The sequence below is a fragment of the Choloepus didactylus genome, chromosome 8 (assembly GCF_015220235.1).
Source record: "Choloepus didactylus isolate mChoDid1 chromosome 8, mChoDid1.pri, whole genome shotgun sequence".
Taxonomy (NCBI): Eukaryota; Metazoa; Chordata; class Mammalia; order Pilosa; family Megalonychidae; genus Choloepus; species Choloepus didactylus.
The window spans coordinates 66,429,687-66,450,271 of record NC_051314.1 but is presented as its reverse complement, the minus strand read 5'-3'; the positions used below and the strand labels follow the sequence as shown (position 1 = coordinate 66,450,271).

Below are 20,585 nucleotides of genomic sequence, written 5' to 3'. Positions count from 1 at the left end.
CACCAGCAGTGAATATGAGTTCCAATTTATCCACATCCTCTCCAGCATTTGTTGTTTCCTATTTGTTTAATGGCAGCCTTTCTTATTGGTGTGAGATGATATCTTATTGTGGTCTTTATTTGCATCTCCCTAATAGCTAGTGAAGATGAACATTTTTCATGTGTTCTTTTAGCCATTTGGATTACCTCTTCAGAGAAATGTCTTTTCATATTTTTTTTCTGTTTTATAATTGGGCTGTTGGTACTATTGTTGTTCAGTTGTAGGATTTCTTTATATATGTAGGATATCAGTCTCTTATCAGATACATGGTTTCCAAATATTTTCTCCCATTGAGTTGGCTGCCTCTTTACCTTTTTGGCAAATTCCTTTGAGGTACAGAAGCTTTTAACTTTGAGGATTTTCCATTTGTCTGTTTTTTCTTTTGTTGCTTGTGCTTTGAGTGTAAGGTCTAAGAAATGACTTCTGAATATTGGGGCTTGAAGATGCCTCCCTACATTATTTTCTAGGAGTTTTATGGTACTGTCTCTTATATTGAGGTTTTTGATCAACTTTGAATTAATTTTTGTATAGGGTGTGAGGTAGGGGTCTTGTTTCAATCTTTTGGATATGAACATCCAGTTCTCCCAGCTCCATTTGTTGAAGACTGTTATGTCCCAGTTCAGTGGATTTGGGGGCCTTATCACAAATCATTTGACCATAGATCTGGGGTTCCATTTCTGAATTCTCAATTTGATTCCTTTGATCAGTATGCCTATCTTGATGCCAGTACCATGGTGTTTTGACTACTGTGGCTTTATAGTAAGCTTCAAAGTCTGGAAGTGGAAGTCTTCCCACTTCATTTTACTTTTTAAAAATGTTTTTAACAATTTGAGGCATCTTTTCTTTCCAAATAAATTTGATGACTAGCTTTTCCAAGTCTTCAAATTAGGTTGTTGGAATTTTTATTGGAATTGCATTGAATCTGTAGATCAATTTGGGTAGGATTGACATCTTAATGATGTTTAGCCTTCCTATCTATGAACATGGAATATCTTTCCATCTCCTTGGGTCCTCTTTTATTTCTTTTAGTAAAGTTATATAATTTTCTGTGTAGACATGTTTTACATTCTTGGTTAAGTTTATTCCTAGATAGTTGATTTTTTTAGTTGCTATTGAGAATGAAATCTTTTTCTTGAGTGTCTCTTCAGTTAGGTCATTTCTAGTGTATAGGAACATTACTGACTTATGTGCATTAATCATGTATCCCCCCAATTTGCTGAATTTGTTTATTAGCTCAAGTAGCTGTGTTGTCGATTTCTCAGGGTTTTCCAAATATAAGATCATATCACCTGCAAATAATGACAGTTTTACTTCTTTCTTTCCAATTTGGATGCCTTTTATTTCTTTGTCTTGCTGGATTGCTCTGGCTAGAACTTCTAGCACAGTGTTGAATAATAGTGGTGACAGCAGGCATCCTTGTTTCATTCCTGATTTTAGGGGGAAGGCTTGCAGTATCTCACCTTGGAGTACTATGCTGATTGTGGGTTTTTCAGATATGCCCTTTATCATATTGAGGAAGTTTCCTTCAATTCCTATCTTTTGAAGTGTTTTTATCAAAAAAGGATGCTGAATTTTGTTGAATGCTTTTTCAGCATCTATTGAGATGATCATTTTATTTTTCCCTTTTGATTTGTTAATGTGTTTTATTACATTGATTTTCTTATGTTGAACCACCCTTGCATACCTGGAGTGAACCCCACTTGGTCATGGTGTATGATTTTTTTAATGTGTCTTTGGATTCAATTTGCAAGTATTTTGTTGAGAATTTTTGAATCTATATTTATTAGGGAGATTGGCCTGTAGTTTTCCTTTCTTGTAGCATCTTTATCTCGTTTTGGATTAGAGTGATGTTGGTTTCATGAAATGAATTAGGTAGTGTTCCATTTACTTCAATTTTTTGAAAGAGTTTAAGTAGGACTGGTGTCAGTTCTTTTTCAAAAGTTTGGTGGAATACCCCTGTGAAGCCATCTCACCCTGTGCTTTTATTTTTGGGAAGCTTTTTGATGACTGATTGGATCTCTTTGCTTGTGATTGGTTTGTTGATTCTTCTGTTTCTTCTCTGGTCAGTCTAGGTTGTTCATGTGTTTCCAGGAAATTATTCATTTCCTCTAAATTGTCTAGTTTGTTGGTGTACAGTTGTTCATAGTATCCTCTTACGATTTTTAAAATTTCTTCGGGATCGATAGTAATGTCCCCTCTCTAGTTTATTATTTTTTTATGTGGGTCTTCTCTCTTTTTAATTTTGTCAGTCCAGCTAAGGGCTTGTCAATCTTGTTGATCTTCTCAAAGAACCTACTTTTGGTTTCATTTATTCTATTTTTTTGTTGGTGTTCTCTATATCATTTATTTCTGCTTTAATCCTTGTTATTTCTTTTCTTCTACTTGGTTTAGTATTAGTTTGCTGTTCATTTTCTAGCTTCTTCAGTTCATCAGTACTTTGATTTTAGCTCTTTCTTCCTTTTTAATTTATGCATTTAGAGCTATAAATTTCCCCCTCAATGCTGCCTTCACTGCATCCCATAAGTTTTGATATGTTGTGCTCTCATTTTCATGTTCTCTAGATATTTAGCAATTTCTCTTGCAATTTCTTCTTTGATCCACTGATTTTTTAGGGTTTTGTTGTTTAACTCCAGATATTTGTGAATGTTCTAGATCTTTGATGATTATTGACTTCTAGTTGCGTTTCATTGTTGTCAGAGAATGTGCTTTAAATAATTTCAATCCTTTTAAATTTATTGAGGCTTGTTTTATGTCCCAGCATATGATCATCTATCCTGGAGAAAGTTCCATGAGCACTAGAGAAGAATCTATATCCTGGTAATTTTCAATGTAATGCTCTATATATGTCTATTAAGTCTAATTTTTTAATCACATTGTTTAGGTTCTTAATTTCCTTATTGGTCCTCTGTCTGGTTGATCTATCTATAGGAGAGAGTGATGTATTGAAGTCTCCCACAATTATTGTGGAAACATCTATTACTTCCTTCATCATTGCCAATTTTTATGTCATGTACATTGGAGCGCCTTGATTGGGTGCATAAACATTTATGACCATTATTTCTTCTTATTGAATTGTCCCTTTTTTAGTATATAGTGTCCTTCTTTGTCTCTCAGGACATGCTTGCATTTAAAGTCTATTTTATAATCTGTAATTAGCATTGCTACCCCTGCTTTCTTTTGGCTGTAGCTTGCATGAAATATTTTTTTTTCCATTCTTTCACTTTCAATTTCTTTGTGTCGCTGGTCTAAGATGAGTCTCTTGTAAACAACATATTGATAGTTTAGATTTTTAAATATGTTTTGCCCATCCATATCTTTTAATTGGGGAGATTAATCCATTCACATTCAGTGTTATTACTGTGAAGGCAGTTCTTGAATCAGCCGTCTTATCCTTTGGTTTTTATTTGTCAGATATATCCCCCCCCCACCTCTTTATTTCCTTTAAGGTACCCTTACTAAAACTCTTCAGTTCTGTGCCTGTCTTCAGACCTCTCTCTCCTCTCTTTTTTCTCAGCCAGTAAACCTCCTTTTAGTATTTCTTGCAGGACAGGTCTTTTCTTAAAAAATTCTCTCAGCCTTTGTTTGTGAAAATTTTAAGCTGTCTCTTGTTTTGAAGGAGAGCTTTGCTGGATAAAGAATTCTTGGCTGGCAATTTTTCTCTTTCAGAATTTTCAATGTGTCATACCACTGTCTTCTTACCTCCATGGTGCCCACTGTGTAGTCACTGCTTAGTCTTATGTTGCTTGCCTCGTATGTGGTGAATCACTTCTCCCTTGCTGCTTTGAGAACTTTCTCCTTCTTTTTAGTGTTTGACAATCTGATCAGAATGTCTTGGACTGGGTTTATTTGGATTTATTCTATTTGGAGTGCACTGGGCATCTTTGATTTGCATATTTATGTCATTTATAAGGGTTGGGAAGTTTTCCCCAACAATGTCTTTGAATACTGTTGCTAGCCCTTTACTCTTCTCTTTTCCTTCTGGAACCCCAATGATTCTTACATTTGTGTGCTTCATGTTGTCCATCATTTCCCTGAGATCCATTTCACATTTTTCAGTTTTTTTTTTATCATTCGTTCTTTTATGCTTTCACAATCCATTGCTCTGTCCTTGAGTTTGCTAATATGTTCCTCTACCTTTTCAAATCTGCCATTATGTGTCTCAAAAATATTTTTAATTTGATCAAGTGTCTTTTATTTCCATAAGATCCACTATTTTTTAATTTACTCTTGCAAATTCTTCTTTATGCTCTTCTAGTGTCTTTTTCATGTCCGTTATATTCTGAGCCATGATACTGATGTTTGTGTGTACTTCTTTGATTAATTGCTCTGAATTCTGTGTCTCCTCTGGCTTTTAAATTTGGATGTTTGGGTTGTCTATATGTTTTGGTTTCTTCATATGCTTTATACTTTTCTGTTGTTTTTGTACTCTTGGCATTTGCTTAATAAGGTTCATTAAGAATATGCAGGATTGTTTGAACATTTATCTATAATTTGACAGAGCTACAACTTTTTGGAGTGCATGTTCCCTGACCTACCAGTGGATGGGGCTCCTAAGCCACTTCTTACCCTCAAGCCAGTTCTCCCCAACTTTTTCTGTGCATTGAGTCGGGGTTCAAACCATGTGGAAGTCCAGTCAGTGCACCAATTTTGTGTTTGCGCTGGGGATTGCCAGCTCTCTGAGTTGGGGGCATGCCCTGTGCAGTTTGGCAGGGAGTCTGCTCCAGGATACAGTGGTCCCGACCTTTCCTGCAGCTGCAGGTAGAGTACTCTGGGGCTGCAGAGCTGCACCTCTCACCTTCCAGCTCAAATGTACCACAGTCCCTCTCTGCCATGTGCCCACAAGTCCCTGGGATTGGGTTAGGGCTCCTGGTACTTCCATGTGGCCTCCTGACTCTAGGCACTGCATACCACAGGCTTCCTTGGAGGAAGAGGGGACGCTGTTACAAGCCTGCCATATCTTGAATTCCCTCAAGGAAACTTTTGGCCACGGGGCTGTGAAGGGTTGTCTACCAGCCAGCTGCAAAGATGGTTGCATGGGGTATGGAAAGCTACCATCTTCCACGATTGTCTGCCTGCTCCAATGGCCAGTCCCTAGCATGGGGGCTCTTGGCTGCATGTCTGTGAAGTGTTATCACTCACACCAGGTACTGAGAAGGGTTCCCAGGTTGTGAAGTGCTACTCCCCTCCATGCCATCAGCCAGCTCCAGCCACCTGCTCCCTGGTATCATGCCGGGCTGAACTATCACCTGTCTTGAAAGCAGCCTCTCAGTTTCTCCAAGTACACACTCATTATGGGTGTAGAAGTCCTTGATCAGCCGGCAGAACCTTGGAACTGCTGTTCTGGAGTACTCTCTGTCCTTTATCTAGTGTTTTTAACAGAAGAGAATTTTGCTCTGTCTTTCCTAATCTGCCATCTTTGATCCCCCTATCTTCAATTTTTATGTCATGTTCTTTAATGCAATCTTGTGGGGGCAGAATTATTAGTCTTTTGATTAGGGTGGAAACTTTTGATTAGATTATTTCCATGGAGGTGTGGTCCTGCCCCTTCAGGGTGGGTCTTGATTAGTTCACTGGAGTCCTTTAAAGAGAGCTCACACAGAGAGCAGAGAGGACAAAATGCCCCAAGGGAAGCTGAGAAAGACATTTTGGAGATGGCCATTGAATGCTGACACTTGGAGATGCTTAGAGATGCTTGGAGATGCAGACAATAGGACGTTTGAAGATGCTAAGCTAAGAGATGAAGCCCAGAGTTTGCCCAAGAGAAACTAAGAGAGGACCCCCAGATGCTTAGAAATGCTCTGAGAGAAGAGAGCAAGGTCACATAGTTGCTGAGAGAGAGGAGCTGAAACACAAACCAGGACTAGCAGATGCCAGCCACGTGCCATCCCGGCTGACAGAGGTTTTCTGGATGCCGTTGGCATTTCCTTCAGTGAAGGTATTCTCTTATTGATGCCTTAGTTTGGACACTTTTATAGCTTTAGAATGTTAAAATTATAACTGAATAAATACCCTTCATAAAAGCTAATCCATTTCTGGTATTTTGTATAATGGCAGCATTAGAAAACCAAAACAGTTGGGTTAAGGCATAGTCACAGTTTGGATATCAGAATAAAATATCACAAGAGATAGAGAGGAAGAAAATGATATTATGTAGTATCATAGGGAAGTCAAGGGAAGAATGTTTTCAATAAGGAAAATCAACCATATATAATGTCACCAAGAGGTATTGAGCTTCAATTCTTTGAGTTCCATGGGATGTTACCAAATAATCAGTAGGCTGTATTGCCTAAGGAAGTACTTGAGGAAGGAATAATAGTATTGATTTAGAGGCATTAGTGTGCTAGGTGCTTCTCTAATAGCAATCTTGTGAGGCAGCTATTATAATTCCATTTTATGGATGAGGCTTCCAAATCTCAGAGGAAAACTTGCCAAGTGAAACCTAACTAGTCAGAAAGAGTTTGAATTTAAATCCAAGTACTAGTAAGGGAAGCCACCTACACTATATAAAAACAGCAAAATTAAATAATCAAAAACCTGAAAAATGTTGAAGGCATTTTTTATAGTTATCAAAAATTGTTTGTGATTTTTGCTTCCTTGTTCTTGGCACTTGTTAAATGTTACCAAAAAACCTGATAGGTGAAAAACATATAGTTTAGAAACTATGAAGTGTGAAATCAATGTGCATTTGAGAAGAAAAAGAGATTTGTGTTTTATATTGGTGGTAGAAGAAAGTTTTAAAATGTTGGTTGAGAATGAATGAATCCGTGCATTTAATTAGTTGTTTTATAAAATGAGGAACCCTGAAGAAAATAGCATTTACTAGAGAGATAATTGGTATCAGAAGATGGACTTTTGTCCATAATCATATTTTAATTATACTATCAGTGTATTTTCTTAATGGATATAGTGTAATACTTGTAATATTTGTGCAATTCTTTGTGCCTTTTTCTCACTTTCTGCATGAACTGAATAATAAAGTAATGTAATATGTTGTGACACTTAATAGAGGTTCTAGTCTAATATTTTCTTCGATTGTCTGACCTTTGACAAGTCTCTTTATCTCTGCTTTACTATTTACAAAATGAGAGGTTTGAACTGCTTCATTGTCCCCCCACCTTCCTTTTTTTCCACTGAGATATGCATGGTGGATGACATTTTATGAACAACATACTCACATAGTCATGCTCGGATTATAGGCTATAGAACAGATGCATTAGCCTACTTATTTTATTCAATTCCTAATGCTAGCTCTAACTCCACTCTTTTTTCTCCCACTCAAGAAAACATATCAGGAAACAAGCAAATGAGGGTGACTCTAAATCCATCCTAACTGGTTTTTATTCTCAAACTAAGGCATTTAAAGAGAATAATATTTTACCACTGGTGGGTGGTAACTTCATGTTCAAAAACTGTTATACTAGGTGATTGCCAAGATTGTTTCTAGTCTACACTTATTTAATTATACAATTCTGTCACTTTCAAACATTTCAAAAGGTTCTAATTCTCTGGTTAGTCTACTAGCAGGTTTTTATTGTTATGCAGTACATGAATTAATACTACCATGTGTATGATATGTGTCCAATGAATGTTGTGTGAATTTATTAATGAAATAATTATCCTTCTCTGGAGATGGCACTTATTCAGAATTTGTTTACATCTGTCCACAGACTAGATGAAATGAAAAATTTATGAATTACCTGTAGAAATGGTAAGAAGTATAAAGATTGCTGATATTTTTTAATCATTTGTTGTTTCTTAAACATTATAGGAAAAATTGTCAGTGTATTTTTCTCTGTTCATGTACCAGCAATGTTCAGATCAGGAGTTCTCAAAGTATGGATTCTGGACCATCACAGGTTTACGAGACCCTCTCAAGGGGTTTGCAAGGTTAAAACTATTTTCAAAATAGTGCTAAGAAATTATTTGCCCTTTTTGCTGTGTTGACATTTGTACTTATGTTGCAAAACCGATAGTGGGTAAAACTTCTAGTGTCTTGGTATGAATCGGGGCAGTGGTAAATGTCAACAAAGTGAAAAGGGCACATTGTAAGCACAGTAAATGTTTAATAATGTTTGTTGAATAATGGATGAAATGGACAAAGAAAATTCCAGATCCTAAAAGTGATAACTCTAAGTAGTTTGGAAAATTGACTAAGGATTCTGAATAGCTAGTATTTTACGAAAATACAAAAAAAAAAAAAAAATGTATCTTTTAAGCTAAACAAATAACAATCACAAAGGGGTTCCCACTTAGGAAAATGGATGCCAAACTCTAGTCAATGGCCCATACACTGATTTCAAACAGTAGTTAAATGATTGATTAATTCATTGGCTGAACTGTGTTGATGAGAGCAGCAATTTTTTTATGCAACTTTATAGTAGATATTTAGCTTAGTGGTGCCCAAATCCTGGTCCATGATGAAGTTTCTTTTATTTCCAATGAAATGAGAAAAATAGCAACAATATTTTTTTCCACAAAACTAAATATATTCTTCTTAAAAGAATGCTCTTTATCTTGAAATTTTTTCACCTAGTTCTTGGTGTTAACATATGCTTATTTTCTGGTGTTATGGTTAGAAATAACTTTATTTTTTTTTTTAACGTCCTTACTTGACAAAATTCTAATTTATCAACCTTCTATCAGCTCCTGCAGTTTTGGAGGCACATTTTACTAGCTTATGAAAAACCACTGATATGGACATTCCTTTGGCATTTATTGGAAAGGGATTTGACCTTTAGGTTTGACACTTGAAATCCATTAGCACAATCAGTTCATTTATTTTAAAGCTCATTATCAACTTGGGAGTTCTCTGGACTTCTTATTTATACCGTCTCTCTTTGGCAGCTTATTGTTCAACTGCAGAAAAAAGTGAAAAATAAAAATAAACCAAGCCAAAAAAACTAGCAACCTACCTTGAGTCAAATGTTTGTATGCCAGAATTCTGTGAGGAAAAAAGACGGAAAAAAAAGTAGAAAGTTTTGTACAAAATAGTGTATTTGAATTATCTCTATAACTCATGCCAGGTTGCATTTTCAACTTCCTCCCTCTTCATTGAAACTGCTTGTAAATGTACAGCCAACTGATTTTAATGCAAATCATTACCTTTAGACACCATTAGCACTGGAGATGGCAGAGATAGAAGGGTGGGAAATGATGATCCTGAAAAATCCATGGATCAGTAAGAATCATAGTCATTCTTTCACTCGATAAATGAATGGCTATGTGCCAGGTACTGAGATACAAAGAGGTAAAACATACTGTCCCTGCCCTTAAGCAATTTATAATCTAGAAGAGAGAGACAAAGATGTATGCAAATCATTGCTCTGAAAATTGTTATTGGGGATGTGTAAGTATGTTAGCACTACAATGGGGATCCGAAAAGGAGAGGCCAGGAAAGTCTTCATAAAGGGATGGATACATACTTGAGCTGAGTTGTGAGACTAGGTGGGTTTGGGAGTGGTGGTAAAAAGTAAGGGTAGAGAATGAAGAAAAACACTGAGGAAACAGATGGACTAAGAAATTATGAGCACGTAGGTATGACAGGAGTAGGGGTGGGGTGGGTGGGGCAGCATGGCAGGTAATAGACTGAAAACAGCAGATAGGTGCAGAACTTAAGATGCTTTGTTCAGGAATTTGAGCTTTATCCAAAGTATTTTCCAGAATGCGTTCGGTGGGATTGTGATAGGAAAGAAAGGGATTTTATATGGTTGAAAATATTTGAGAGGCACCAACTGAGACAGTTATGCAGGTGTATATGAGCTTCAAGTCCTCACAGATCCTTTATATTGGGTAGCATTTCCATGACTATTTAACTATTGAACTTGTTTGAAGGCTATCTAGTATTTCTTAGAATATAGTTTGGGAAACACTGGCAATATGCAATGGTGAATCATCAAAAAGTTCTAAGTAGGAAATTAGAGACAATTATATAATCTAATTCTTTTCTCAGCATATAGTCTGGTACTGCTCATTAAGTATTATTCAATCAGTATTTTTTAACACATTATTTTCAGAGTACTATGCTAGCTAGATATTCTGGGAGATTAGAAAGATGCATGAGACATAGTTTCTTGCTTTCAACAAAAATAGCATCAATTATCTGTAAATGTTATAAATCTGTGCAATTATTTGAGTTAAAGGCAATAAAAAAGTGGCAAGGTTGAGAATAAACTTGGAGAGAAATTAATTTCCTAGGTGGTCCTTGCTCAGTGCTGATTGTTACAGGGTGTTTAGTGCTAATTCTCCTACAGATTGTCACCACTCAGAAGCATGTGCTTCTTTTGCCTCTTTTTGGACTAGGATTATTTCTGGCTGAGGCCATCACCCAGGCAGCTCAGGGAGTGAGATGGGATGAAAGCTGCCAAACTGAAATTTGATTTTGTGTTGGGAGTGGGTTGGAGGGTTGGGGAGGTTGTTAACTTGTTTTGTTTGGATCTCAAAAGTAACATTATCAACATATTCAACTTTTGGTAGGGTAAAGATGAATTTGGTTAACTTTGGGATATATCCTAAAGGTATATTTAAGGAATTTGGAGAAAAATTTTAAAGGTGAAAGAAAAGGAGGAAGTTGTTTCTGATGGTACAGAAGGATCAACTCCTGATATCTAAGGATGTCCCAGGCTTTTCACTTCCTTAACTCCCTAATTTTTTTCGCTGTGTCGAAGGAGAGAATCTTCAAATAACCTTCTTTTATTGTTTTCTTATTGTCAGCCACATTATCTGGTAGGTAAACATAGACACAGTATCTAAGAATGGGTTGGTACAGCCTTAGGCCTTTTGTTTTCAACTATGTAATGGGTCAAGAACATTGGTACAGAAGCTAGCCTGCCTGAGTTAGAATCCTAACCATCACCTTAACCTCCCTGTGCCTCTCTGGATCTAAAAATGAGAAAATAATAGTATGTGTTTCATAGATTGTGAGGATTAAATGAGCTAATGATTGTGAAGTGCCTGGCACATGTCAACTGCTTCATCAAGTGTTAGCTTAGCTACTGTTACCTTTAGTATAATTCACTGTGGCTAGCCATCAAAGAGTAGCTTGTTTGTTTGTTTGTTTTTACCTAAATAGGATTCTTTGTTTGGACTAACTCTAAATAAGGCTGGGTATAATGCATCATTGGAATTTTCTAATTCATGTACTTATCACAAATATTTGACATTTAAATTATAGTAGTAGTTAACATTTACCAAGCATATACTATGTTCTAGAAATTGTTTCCAGTGCTTTTATCAATTAACTTATTTAATCATTATTTTAGAATTGGGGAAACTGTAGCACTGAAGGAGTAAGCACCTTGCCCAAGATCACAAAGGTAGTTAGGTACAGAACCAGAATTCAAACCCAGGTTGTCTGGTTCCTTAGCTCATACCTATCCATTGTTCTATCTCATCTTTCAGGCAAATGTATTATGTTATTTTAGATCATTATGAATTTAGATCAAAGCTTTTAATTTCATGTACTGCAAACACAAATTAGGTGGAAAGCATTAGTTAAAATTAATTTTGTTAAAACATTTCAGCATAAAAATATGTTTTTTTCTTTTCTGAAGAAGAGTTGCTCCTTGTATCACACGTCAGAGCTATATTAACTGTGATTCCTGTGTCCTGTTTAAGTATAAGATTATGAGCTTGATTTAACCAAGGCAAGCAGATGCATGTGTCATTTTTCAGAAACGTTTTCCATTTTACATCTCAACTACATACTTTTAATGCACTTTGCATGCATTTTACAAAATTACCTGTTTTATCTGTCATCTTTGCCAGCAAAAATAATTAGGGTTATATCAAATCCTAACCCGTGTTTTGTAGGATTTGAAATAGAGAACATTGTGACAAATCATACTTTTGCATTCTAAAGTATAAAAAGACTGCTCTAAAATCAATCACTTTAGTTGCTTCACTTTGTTGGTAGCAGCTTTTGTGTCTTCTGTAAAAAAATTGGGCAAAACTAATTTGCCACTAGATGGAGCCCTGGCTATTTGGGTAGAAATAAACACAACTACACAGTCCAACATTAAATCACGCAGTCATATCATGCTGGAGGGCCCTCGGTATTTGAGGCCCTCAGCTTTTAATTGTAGAATGCGTCTTTGTTCTTTGCCTGACCTGCAGAGTGACATCACTGCCTTTCTTCCTGTGTGCTGGCTTTGACACAAGCCAGATGGCCATGGTGATTGGTAGGCGCGCAGGCTGCCTAGTACTGCAGTTGATGAAACAGAATAGGAAGACGTTTATGGTCAGCTGCAGGAGCACAATGAGGCTGCAGCTTTGCTAAGTAATTGTATTTACCATGCACGCTTTACTCTTCATAGAGAAGGTCACAAGGAAAAAAATACATTTTTATTTATAATGTTGTGAGGTATAGACCTTTGATCTTTTATTAGTTAGTAGTCTGCTCCAAAGGAATGCTCTCTTTTCCTGCTCTGCAGTTAATCCTGAAAATGACATGTTTATTTATGTTTAATGGTTCTTTCAGGCTGTGCATTGTGATACTTACCTTCCTTTTTCCTCCCTTTTGCCTCCAGTTGGTAACACAAAGATGTTTTAGTTTTGTAGTGAGTTTAGTTTGGAGAAGTCAGAGTTCAGGCATGTTAATACAAGCAGATTTCTGTCAGATACACTCCAGAGTGATTTGGTAAAATATATTACTGTTTATTATGTGTTTGTTCTTCAAGGAGATCAGAAGAGACTAGGAAGAGACTTTTATTTTTTTTGGTGGTGGTTGTGGGCGGGTTTGTGTGTGTGTGTGTGTGTGTGTGTGTGTGTGAGGAAATGAGCGAGACATTAATTTTACATCCATTTTTGGACATTTGGTGGTTAAAGCCACTTACAATGCTAATTTAAATAAAATAATGAAATTAATATTAATTTGGCATTTTCCATTTTCATTTGAAGTTAATCTTTATTTTTACCAGTTAAAATATAGTAGAATATGGATGGTGGTGATGGCAACACATTATTGTGAGTATAATTAACAACACTGAATTACATATGTGAATGAGGTTAAAAGACAAAATTTTAGTTTCCATATATGTTACTAGAATTAAAAACTAAAAGATAAAACATAAAGCTGTATAACACAGTGAACCCTATTGTAATTGATAGACTGTAGTTAATAGTACAAGTATAAAAATATTCTTTCATGAATTAAAACAAATATACTATACTAATACAAGATGTTAATAATAGGGTGGAATAGGGGAAAAATACACACAATGTAAACTATGGACTATAGTAAATAGTACAATTTTCATATTCTTTCATCAATTGTAACAAAGGTACTACACAAATACAAAGATTCAACAATAGGGGGTATTTGGAAATGCTATAATTTTTACATGATACTTCTGTAAACCTACAACTTCTCTAATTAAAAAAAAATTAAATAAAAAAATTTTTAACAGCCAATTCTCTATACATGTACTAATATGGAGTGATCTGCAAAGAATATTGTTAATTGATAAAAAGCTAAGAATAAAACAGCCTGTGTAACAGTTAAAAAAAAAAAAAAAAAAAAAAAATATAGTAGAAAACATTATTAAAACTCCTAAGAACTGAACTTTTCTCTGAAGTTTAGCATTCATGCAATTTTGAGATTCTTTCACATGATTTTGTTTCCAAACTCTTAAAAAATATTTTTACAGTTTTTAATGCTAGGCCATGAATATTATTCTCAGAATTGATTTAGAAGTTCTAAATTGTTAAATAAAATGAAAATTCGTATTTGCCGTGCTGTCTGTAAACTTAACACTCTTTCTAAAGTGAAGTCTCCCAGCTGTCCCTGGGTTATTTGGCACTCTAAGAAAAAGCCGTCCAACAGTCTCTTAATTTTACAATAGTTTAGTCTTTTCCAGGGAGAGAGATTTGCAAATAATTGCTAGAAGAAGGCAGCATGGTGTAAGGAAGGAACTTGGCTTTGCAGTTGAATATAACAGGGTTTGCTAATCCTGGTCATTTGCTTTGTACCCTTGGACCTTTGAGCTTAAGTTTCCTTTTATATGTATGGGAGGTAAAACATACTTCCTAGGTTTACTGAAAGAATTAAATGATACAATGTGTATAATAGGCCTAAAACAATCCTTTCACATGGTAATAACTCAGTAAATGCTAATTCCTTTCAACTGTTTTAAACTTTGTCTCTTTTCTCAACTCTTACAAATTGTGGTCACAGATTTACACAGCTGTTGTATAGTGTGTATTTTATTCATAAAATATAAGGAAGCCTGGGTTGAAAGTTAGCTCACATCTGAAAAATAGGTGTTTGAGATTTATTAGCACTGTATATGTGTGTTCAGTTCCAGATAAAACTATAACCATCACTTGTGCAATGAAAGTTTGAACATGTGTGATGTTTTAATTTGTTTTTGTTTTCTTTTTTTCTCCTACTCAGCTCTTGTCCCTGTTCTTTGCCTCTCGTTTTGTTGGTGAAGATATCACGGTGATGTCTGCATTCAACCTTCTGCATCTGGTGACAAAGAGCCAGCCAGTAGCCCTGCGAGCCTGTGGGCTTCCCTCAGGTTGCTACTTGTTGTACTGTACATAGTGAGGGCACTGGTAGAAGTGGGTGTTTCTGTTGCAGGAAATGATACACCATAATGCTTTGCTAAATTTCATTTCTTTTCCTTGGACCCTAATTTGAAGACGGAAATTGGTTATAAATCACCACTCTACTTTGAGTAACGTTCATTTCCACAGTCCTTACAACTCTTGCAAACATTGTCCAGTTTTCTTGCACAATTTATAATTGTCACCAATATTTCATGGTATCTTCTTGTTCTTTAAAGCACATTACACATCTGAAAATCACAGTGTTCACAGAGTCTTAAGAAGGAACTCTCCCAACTCACACAAAAGAGGACATTCATCTTATTAAAGAATAATGAAAATGCTTTTTAAAGGAATTAGCCATTCCTTTAGAGAAAAACACAAAATGAACTTTTAGCATAATTGTTACTTATTTATTCTAATTAAAAAGACATTCCACTTGATAATGGCCAAATAAACACTATTAACATAGCATTTGTCAGTTGGTTCTTAAATTAGAATCGCTACAGTTTTAAAAAAAATATGTGCATCTAACAAATGACTGTGAGGCATGAAACTTAAAATTTTTATTATGTGCCTATATCATAAGCTTAATATTTTAATTTTATTGTAAAATCACCTTGGTCAGGTTTCTTATTTCTGTGAACGTTATTATCGATATTATTTACATTTTCTATCTCTATTAATACATTTTTTAAGAATTTAATTCCAAGTCATTAAACATTTGAATATCAACTATGAGTGCCAGGCACTGTGTTTAAGCAGTGAGGATAAAAAGGGAAACTTCTTTAAGAAGTACAAGGTGGAGATGGAGCTATGCAAGAACCATTGAACCATAAGGTGATAAGACTAGACGTATTTATGCCTGCGGTGTTACAGGAATCCAGAAGAGGATGGTCCTAGCTCTTTGCTTAGGGGAAGAAAGTTTGTAGGGAGTGAGGATCTCTGAAGTTTAAGAGGGCTCCAAACCATGAGGAAGAGTTAGCCAGGTGTCCAAGGAGGGATAGGACCTTTTTTACATACAGAGTAGTGTGGACAAATCATGAAGGTCTGAAAGAGCAGGGAATATTCAGAGAATTGCAGGTAACTTAATATGGTTAGCTACAGTGGAAGAGAGCAAGTAGAGGAGTTGAGGATAGGAAGGTAGCCAAATCATGAAGCACTGTATCTAACATTCTAAAAAATTTAAATCTTTGGGAGAGGATAAAAGGGAATATCATAACTTGATTTGCATTTCATAAAGATTATTGTATTAGTATGGTGAAGGGTCGGTTCTGATTCCAGAATGTTTCTATGGGAATAGATGCGATTGCAACCTGATGAGAAGGGGGATAGGATATTTGTCTTTTTTCTTTTTCTGTTTTTTTTTTTTTTTTTTAAATAGGTTTTACATCTATTTGTGGTGGCTTGAGGGGCTAATGAAGTTAGCTAATGCATGCTGTGTTCAACCACCCTCCTCAACCCTCCTCTCCCCTTGCCATGCCCGTGCACTGACACCATGGAGCGTTTGAGGCTAGAGGTAGCCATGAAATGCAGAGAGCTTTAACAGTGGCTATTGCAGTAAGTTTGGAAAGAATGGATTAGAGAAAGTTTCAGGTTGAGGAACTGACAAGGTTTATCTGTTGAATAGCTTGAGGGAGAACTTCAACCAATGTAGTTTCTGTGCCATGTGGAGTTTTTCCATAGCTATGTATTACATATATCAATTAGAGTATGAAAGTTATTTAGTTTATACATAACCAGGTTTTCCACTGGGAAAAAACCCAGTGTTTGAAAGCATCCGGCATAGTTCTTAAAATAACATGGGTTAGCTACATACAAAGGAGGCTGAATATTTTCAGAAACACCTTAATAGTGTATTCCTCAAAGTAAGACAATCTAGGAATTAAATGGTTTCATAATGAAATTTTATTACTTGAAAAATAAGTATCTTTAATATTTTGATATCAAAGTGATTCAAAGATAAAATCAACAAAGCTGATACTTTTTAAGAAGTAACCATTATAGTACAGTGCTAAAGCACACAGATTCTGGAGGTAGACTGCCTGGGTTTGAATTCTGGCTTTGCCACTTGCTAGCTGGGTGCCTTCACTTGTTTGAAAAATGGGGATAATAATAGTACTCATCTGAATGGAATGCTCTGAGAATTAAATAGATTAGGATGTGAAAAGTTCTTAGAACATTGGCATACAGTAAGTAAGCACCATATATAAATGTTACTGTATATATCTATATGCATACATATATTTTTATTTTATAATACAATATAGACATTTTAAAACATTTAGCTATGATCCATCTTTCATTTAACTATTTTAATTTTAACAGAACCACAAAAGCACTTTATATTTGAGAAAAAAAAAATCTCAATTGTTGTTTTAATCACTTTATTTTACTTACACATCCTGCTGAACCAGAATTCGAGTCCTATAAATATACAACACATTTCTTTTATCCTTACTACTCAGTACTGATGAAAGCCTAGAAAAACTCCCTATCTTTCTTACCTAGGACTTGTAAATCCCTTTTAATTTGATAAATAGATCAGCTAGAATAGTTTTCAATAATCCTGTAACCATTCAAACACCATTTACTTTTGAAAGTGTTATGACAGTCAATTTCCCAGTGTCTACATATTTTATAACTTGATATTAGCAAAATATCATCTTTTCACCTTCATCATCTATTTCTCTTATAGAATTTTACTTTTGGATATATAAAAATCTTGAATAGATTTAGTTTAATAATAATGAAACATACTACTGAAATTTTGAGAAATAAAATTGAAATTGAAATTGAAATTTTATTCCTTATTACTTTGTGCAGTGGAGAGGGGAAGAGGTCAAAAATAGAGGTATAGGAAATTGAGGTGAAAATTTAGAGTCCTGCTTTAATTAACTGTTCTCTGGTCAAACCCTATTCTAACAAATATCTCAGTAAATCAGAAAGATTTCTGCTCCCTAGCCAGTATCCTACTAATTTCAAGTATTATTTAGTACAGAATAATTCCAGAAGTAAAAAATAATTGAACAGGCTCTTAAAGTTGATTATAATTGGATTGACCTGAAAGAAGGCCATATCTCAGAAGTGATCTATCATTTTTCAGCTTGACTTGCTTTACCTCTTATTTTTTAGTAAAACATAATTTTAATTTAAAACTTATTAAGTGCATCTGAGTTATGGTTCACTCATGTTTGTAACTAAAGGTAATTTTTTCTCTCTCAGAATTTCTTCTTAATTTCCTATGTTTCTTTTTTTATGTTAAAAAGAACACTGGAATAGGACTCAGGAAAACAACTACAGCTCTATCATTAACTTGTGTGACCTTGAACAAATCTGTAAATCTCTTTAGACCTCAGTCTCTTCATCTTTAAAATGAAGGTTTTTTTTAAAAAATTCAGTTTTATTGAGATATATTCACATACCATACAATCATCCATGGTGTGCAATCAACTGCTCACAGTGCCATCATATAGTTGTGCATTCATCACCCCAATCTATTTTTGAACATTTTCCTTATACCAGAAAAAAATTAGGGTTTTAGATTAGTAATTTATTAAGTTCTGAAATTCTGTGATTTTATGAACTGTCATTTGTTTTTACTTTTGGTTTTGGATTATTCATATCTTAAAAGTTAGTACTAATTAATGGCTGGGAACTTACAGAAAAATCTGTGAAGTTGTGGTGGGAGGACAGAAATATTTTCTATATTTGAACTTTAGAATTCCTTGCCTCTAAAACAAGACTTATCTGAGGAGGGATTGGGAAGCATAATTTTACGAATTATTTTAGTAGTAGATAAAAATGAGTTCTAATTGTAGCTTAGACTAGATATCATGGTAGGTTTCGGCCATGTAAAGATATTTGTCTAAACAGTACTAATTATTGTGATAAATTACAGTTTCCTCTAATAACATATTCATAATATAAGGTTGTGACTCTTACTTCACCTTAGAGGCATATTTAATAGTGAAGAGCCACATGGCAGCTATGTAGTTTGTAAAGATAATATAATATATCTTGATATTCTAAAGTAAAAATTAGAAGTCTTAAAGACAGGTATTTGGCAAATTTTGTCTGAAAGTCATAGACTATCATCTCTATAACTTGAACTTTTGAGGAGGGGCTTGAGGATCCAGGGCTTAGCATAGTGCCTGGCACTTAATAAATATTTGTTAAATGAATGAATAAACATTTGGAAAGTTTACATGTAGGAGAAGTGATAGCTATAAGAGAGAATGCAAATTTATTTGAGAATCCTTTATTTGGGAAGATAAAAAGTGAAGTCCATGTTTTGTTGCCTTTTGAATATATTGGCAGAAACATTTGTCTTGTGTTTTCTCATTTTGTTGCATTAATGCAATATAGTGGATGTCTTAGGTTAGGTATAAAATACTCCATAGCTAAACAAATAGCAAAAAATGATTAATACAAATTCAACATATATTATCAAGAGTTGCTTTTACTTTTTCTCTCATCTGAGTTTAGGTGGTAGAAAAACTGTGTGAGGAAGGCAATAAGTGTCTATTTTACTTGTTCATGAGAATTAAGAACTTTGTCTCTTTCGATCACATTTTCCTGGAGCAAATATGTATTATTTGTTGTGCTTTAAATTCCTCATTTGTAAAGAGGAAATACTATAGATGTGCATCAAAATAACACCCATAAATGAGAAGTATTTAAAGCTGCAATAGTTCCATAGTTCATTATATAGCAACTGATGCTGTATATACTTAAATATATATATATATATATATATATATATATAAATAATATATATAATTGAAATCATCAGTGTGCACTTCTGTTGAATAGATTGGCTATCTCTATTAGTTTTTTTAAAAAACTATTTGAGTATTTTGAGTCATGAAAAGATGGACCTTCTCCATAGTTCTTTGATAAAAGCTATGACCTCCTCCCCAGAAAACACATGTACACAATTTTTCATATATTTTCAAGGTTTTTTTTTTTTTTTTTTAATCTTCTGGAACTCTTCAGGGAGGACTCTTTGATGCCAGGATGAGAACCTCTGTTCTAACAGATACACATGAAACAAATATAAAAACTCTGATCATCATGCTTTTTTTCTGATTTCTGTACTGGTGTTGTAATGGCAGTTCCCTCCTACTTGTTCAGATCAATGCTCTCTTCACCATTTGTACATGTTCAGTTCATCTTATCTTAACTTCTTTTATTATATTATAAATGTTCTGGAGATTTTTTTTTAAAGAAAAAAACAGAAAGAAAGAAACAGTCATTAAAATATACATAAAAATTTCAGCATTTTAATATAATTCACAAAATAATTAACCATTAGTTGATTGAGTGGTATCCAGTTTGTCCAGTAGATGGCACTAGTTTTAAATTTTTTTCATAATGAAGCGTACTGAAATGATTAGTGCATAGGTGCATTGTGAAAATTTAAGCAAAAGTATGTAAAGAATATCCAGTTAAGAACATATGGATTTACAAACCACAAATTTTTCTGCTTATATTATGTTCAAACAATATTTGTAGAGTGCAAAACCTTTTTCCATTTTCAATAGGATTCCAACTCCCTTATGCTTGGACATCTCATCAAAATTGTCTTTCATGTGTAGACTTTCTATAAACTAAAACAAGTTTTCATAAATTAACTTATCTTGTATCCAAATAGCTGATTTAACAGTTATTTATAGTTTTATATGTCGCAAAATTTTCTTGAGCAGACCACCCAAGATTTAAAGAAAATTTCACGTTTTATTTTGCTATGTTTTGAGATTTTATAGAATCTTGAAAATGTTGTTAGTTTAACATGTTGACTGTTCAGCATGAAGGCTTTTTGCATGAATCAAAATATTTTATGAAACAAAGAAAAATTATATTTAAAATGTTAATTGAGTTCTCTGATGCAACTATACTTTTTTCTAAAACAACATATTTTAGTAACTATGAGAATAAAATTTTGATGCTGAAAAGCTGCTGTGCAGAATATAATTACAAGATGAGTTTTAAAAATGATT

The 20,585-nt window shown here is 34.4% G+C and overlaps 1 protein-coding gene across 2 annotated transcripts in view; it reads left to right on the top strand.

Annotated features, from left to right (window-relative positions):
* Positions 1-20,585, top strand: part of MSRB3 (methionine sulfoxide reductase B3) — a 214,142-nt gene that overhangs the window by 29,257 nt on the left and 164,300 nt on the right. For both annotated transcript variants that reach the window (XM_037846298.1, XM_037846299.1), the window contains exon 2: positions 14,429-14,555. In XM_037846298.1, coding sequence (XP_037702226.1) covers positions 14,480-14,555 — 76 coding nt within the window. In that variant the 5' untranslated portion in view covers positions 14,429-14,479. The remainder of the gene's footprint in view (positions 1-14,428; positions 14,556-20,585) is intronic.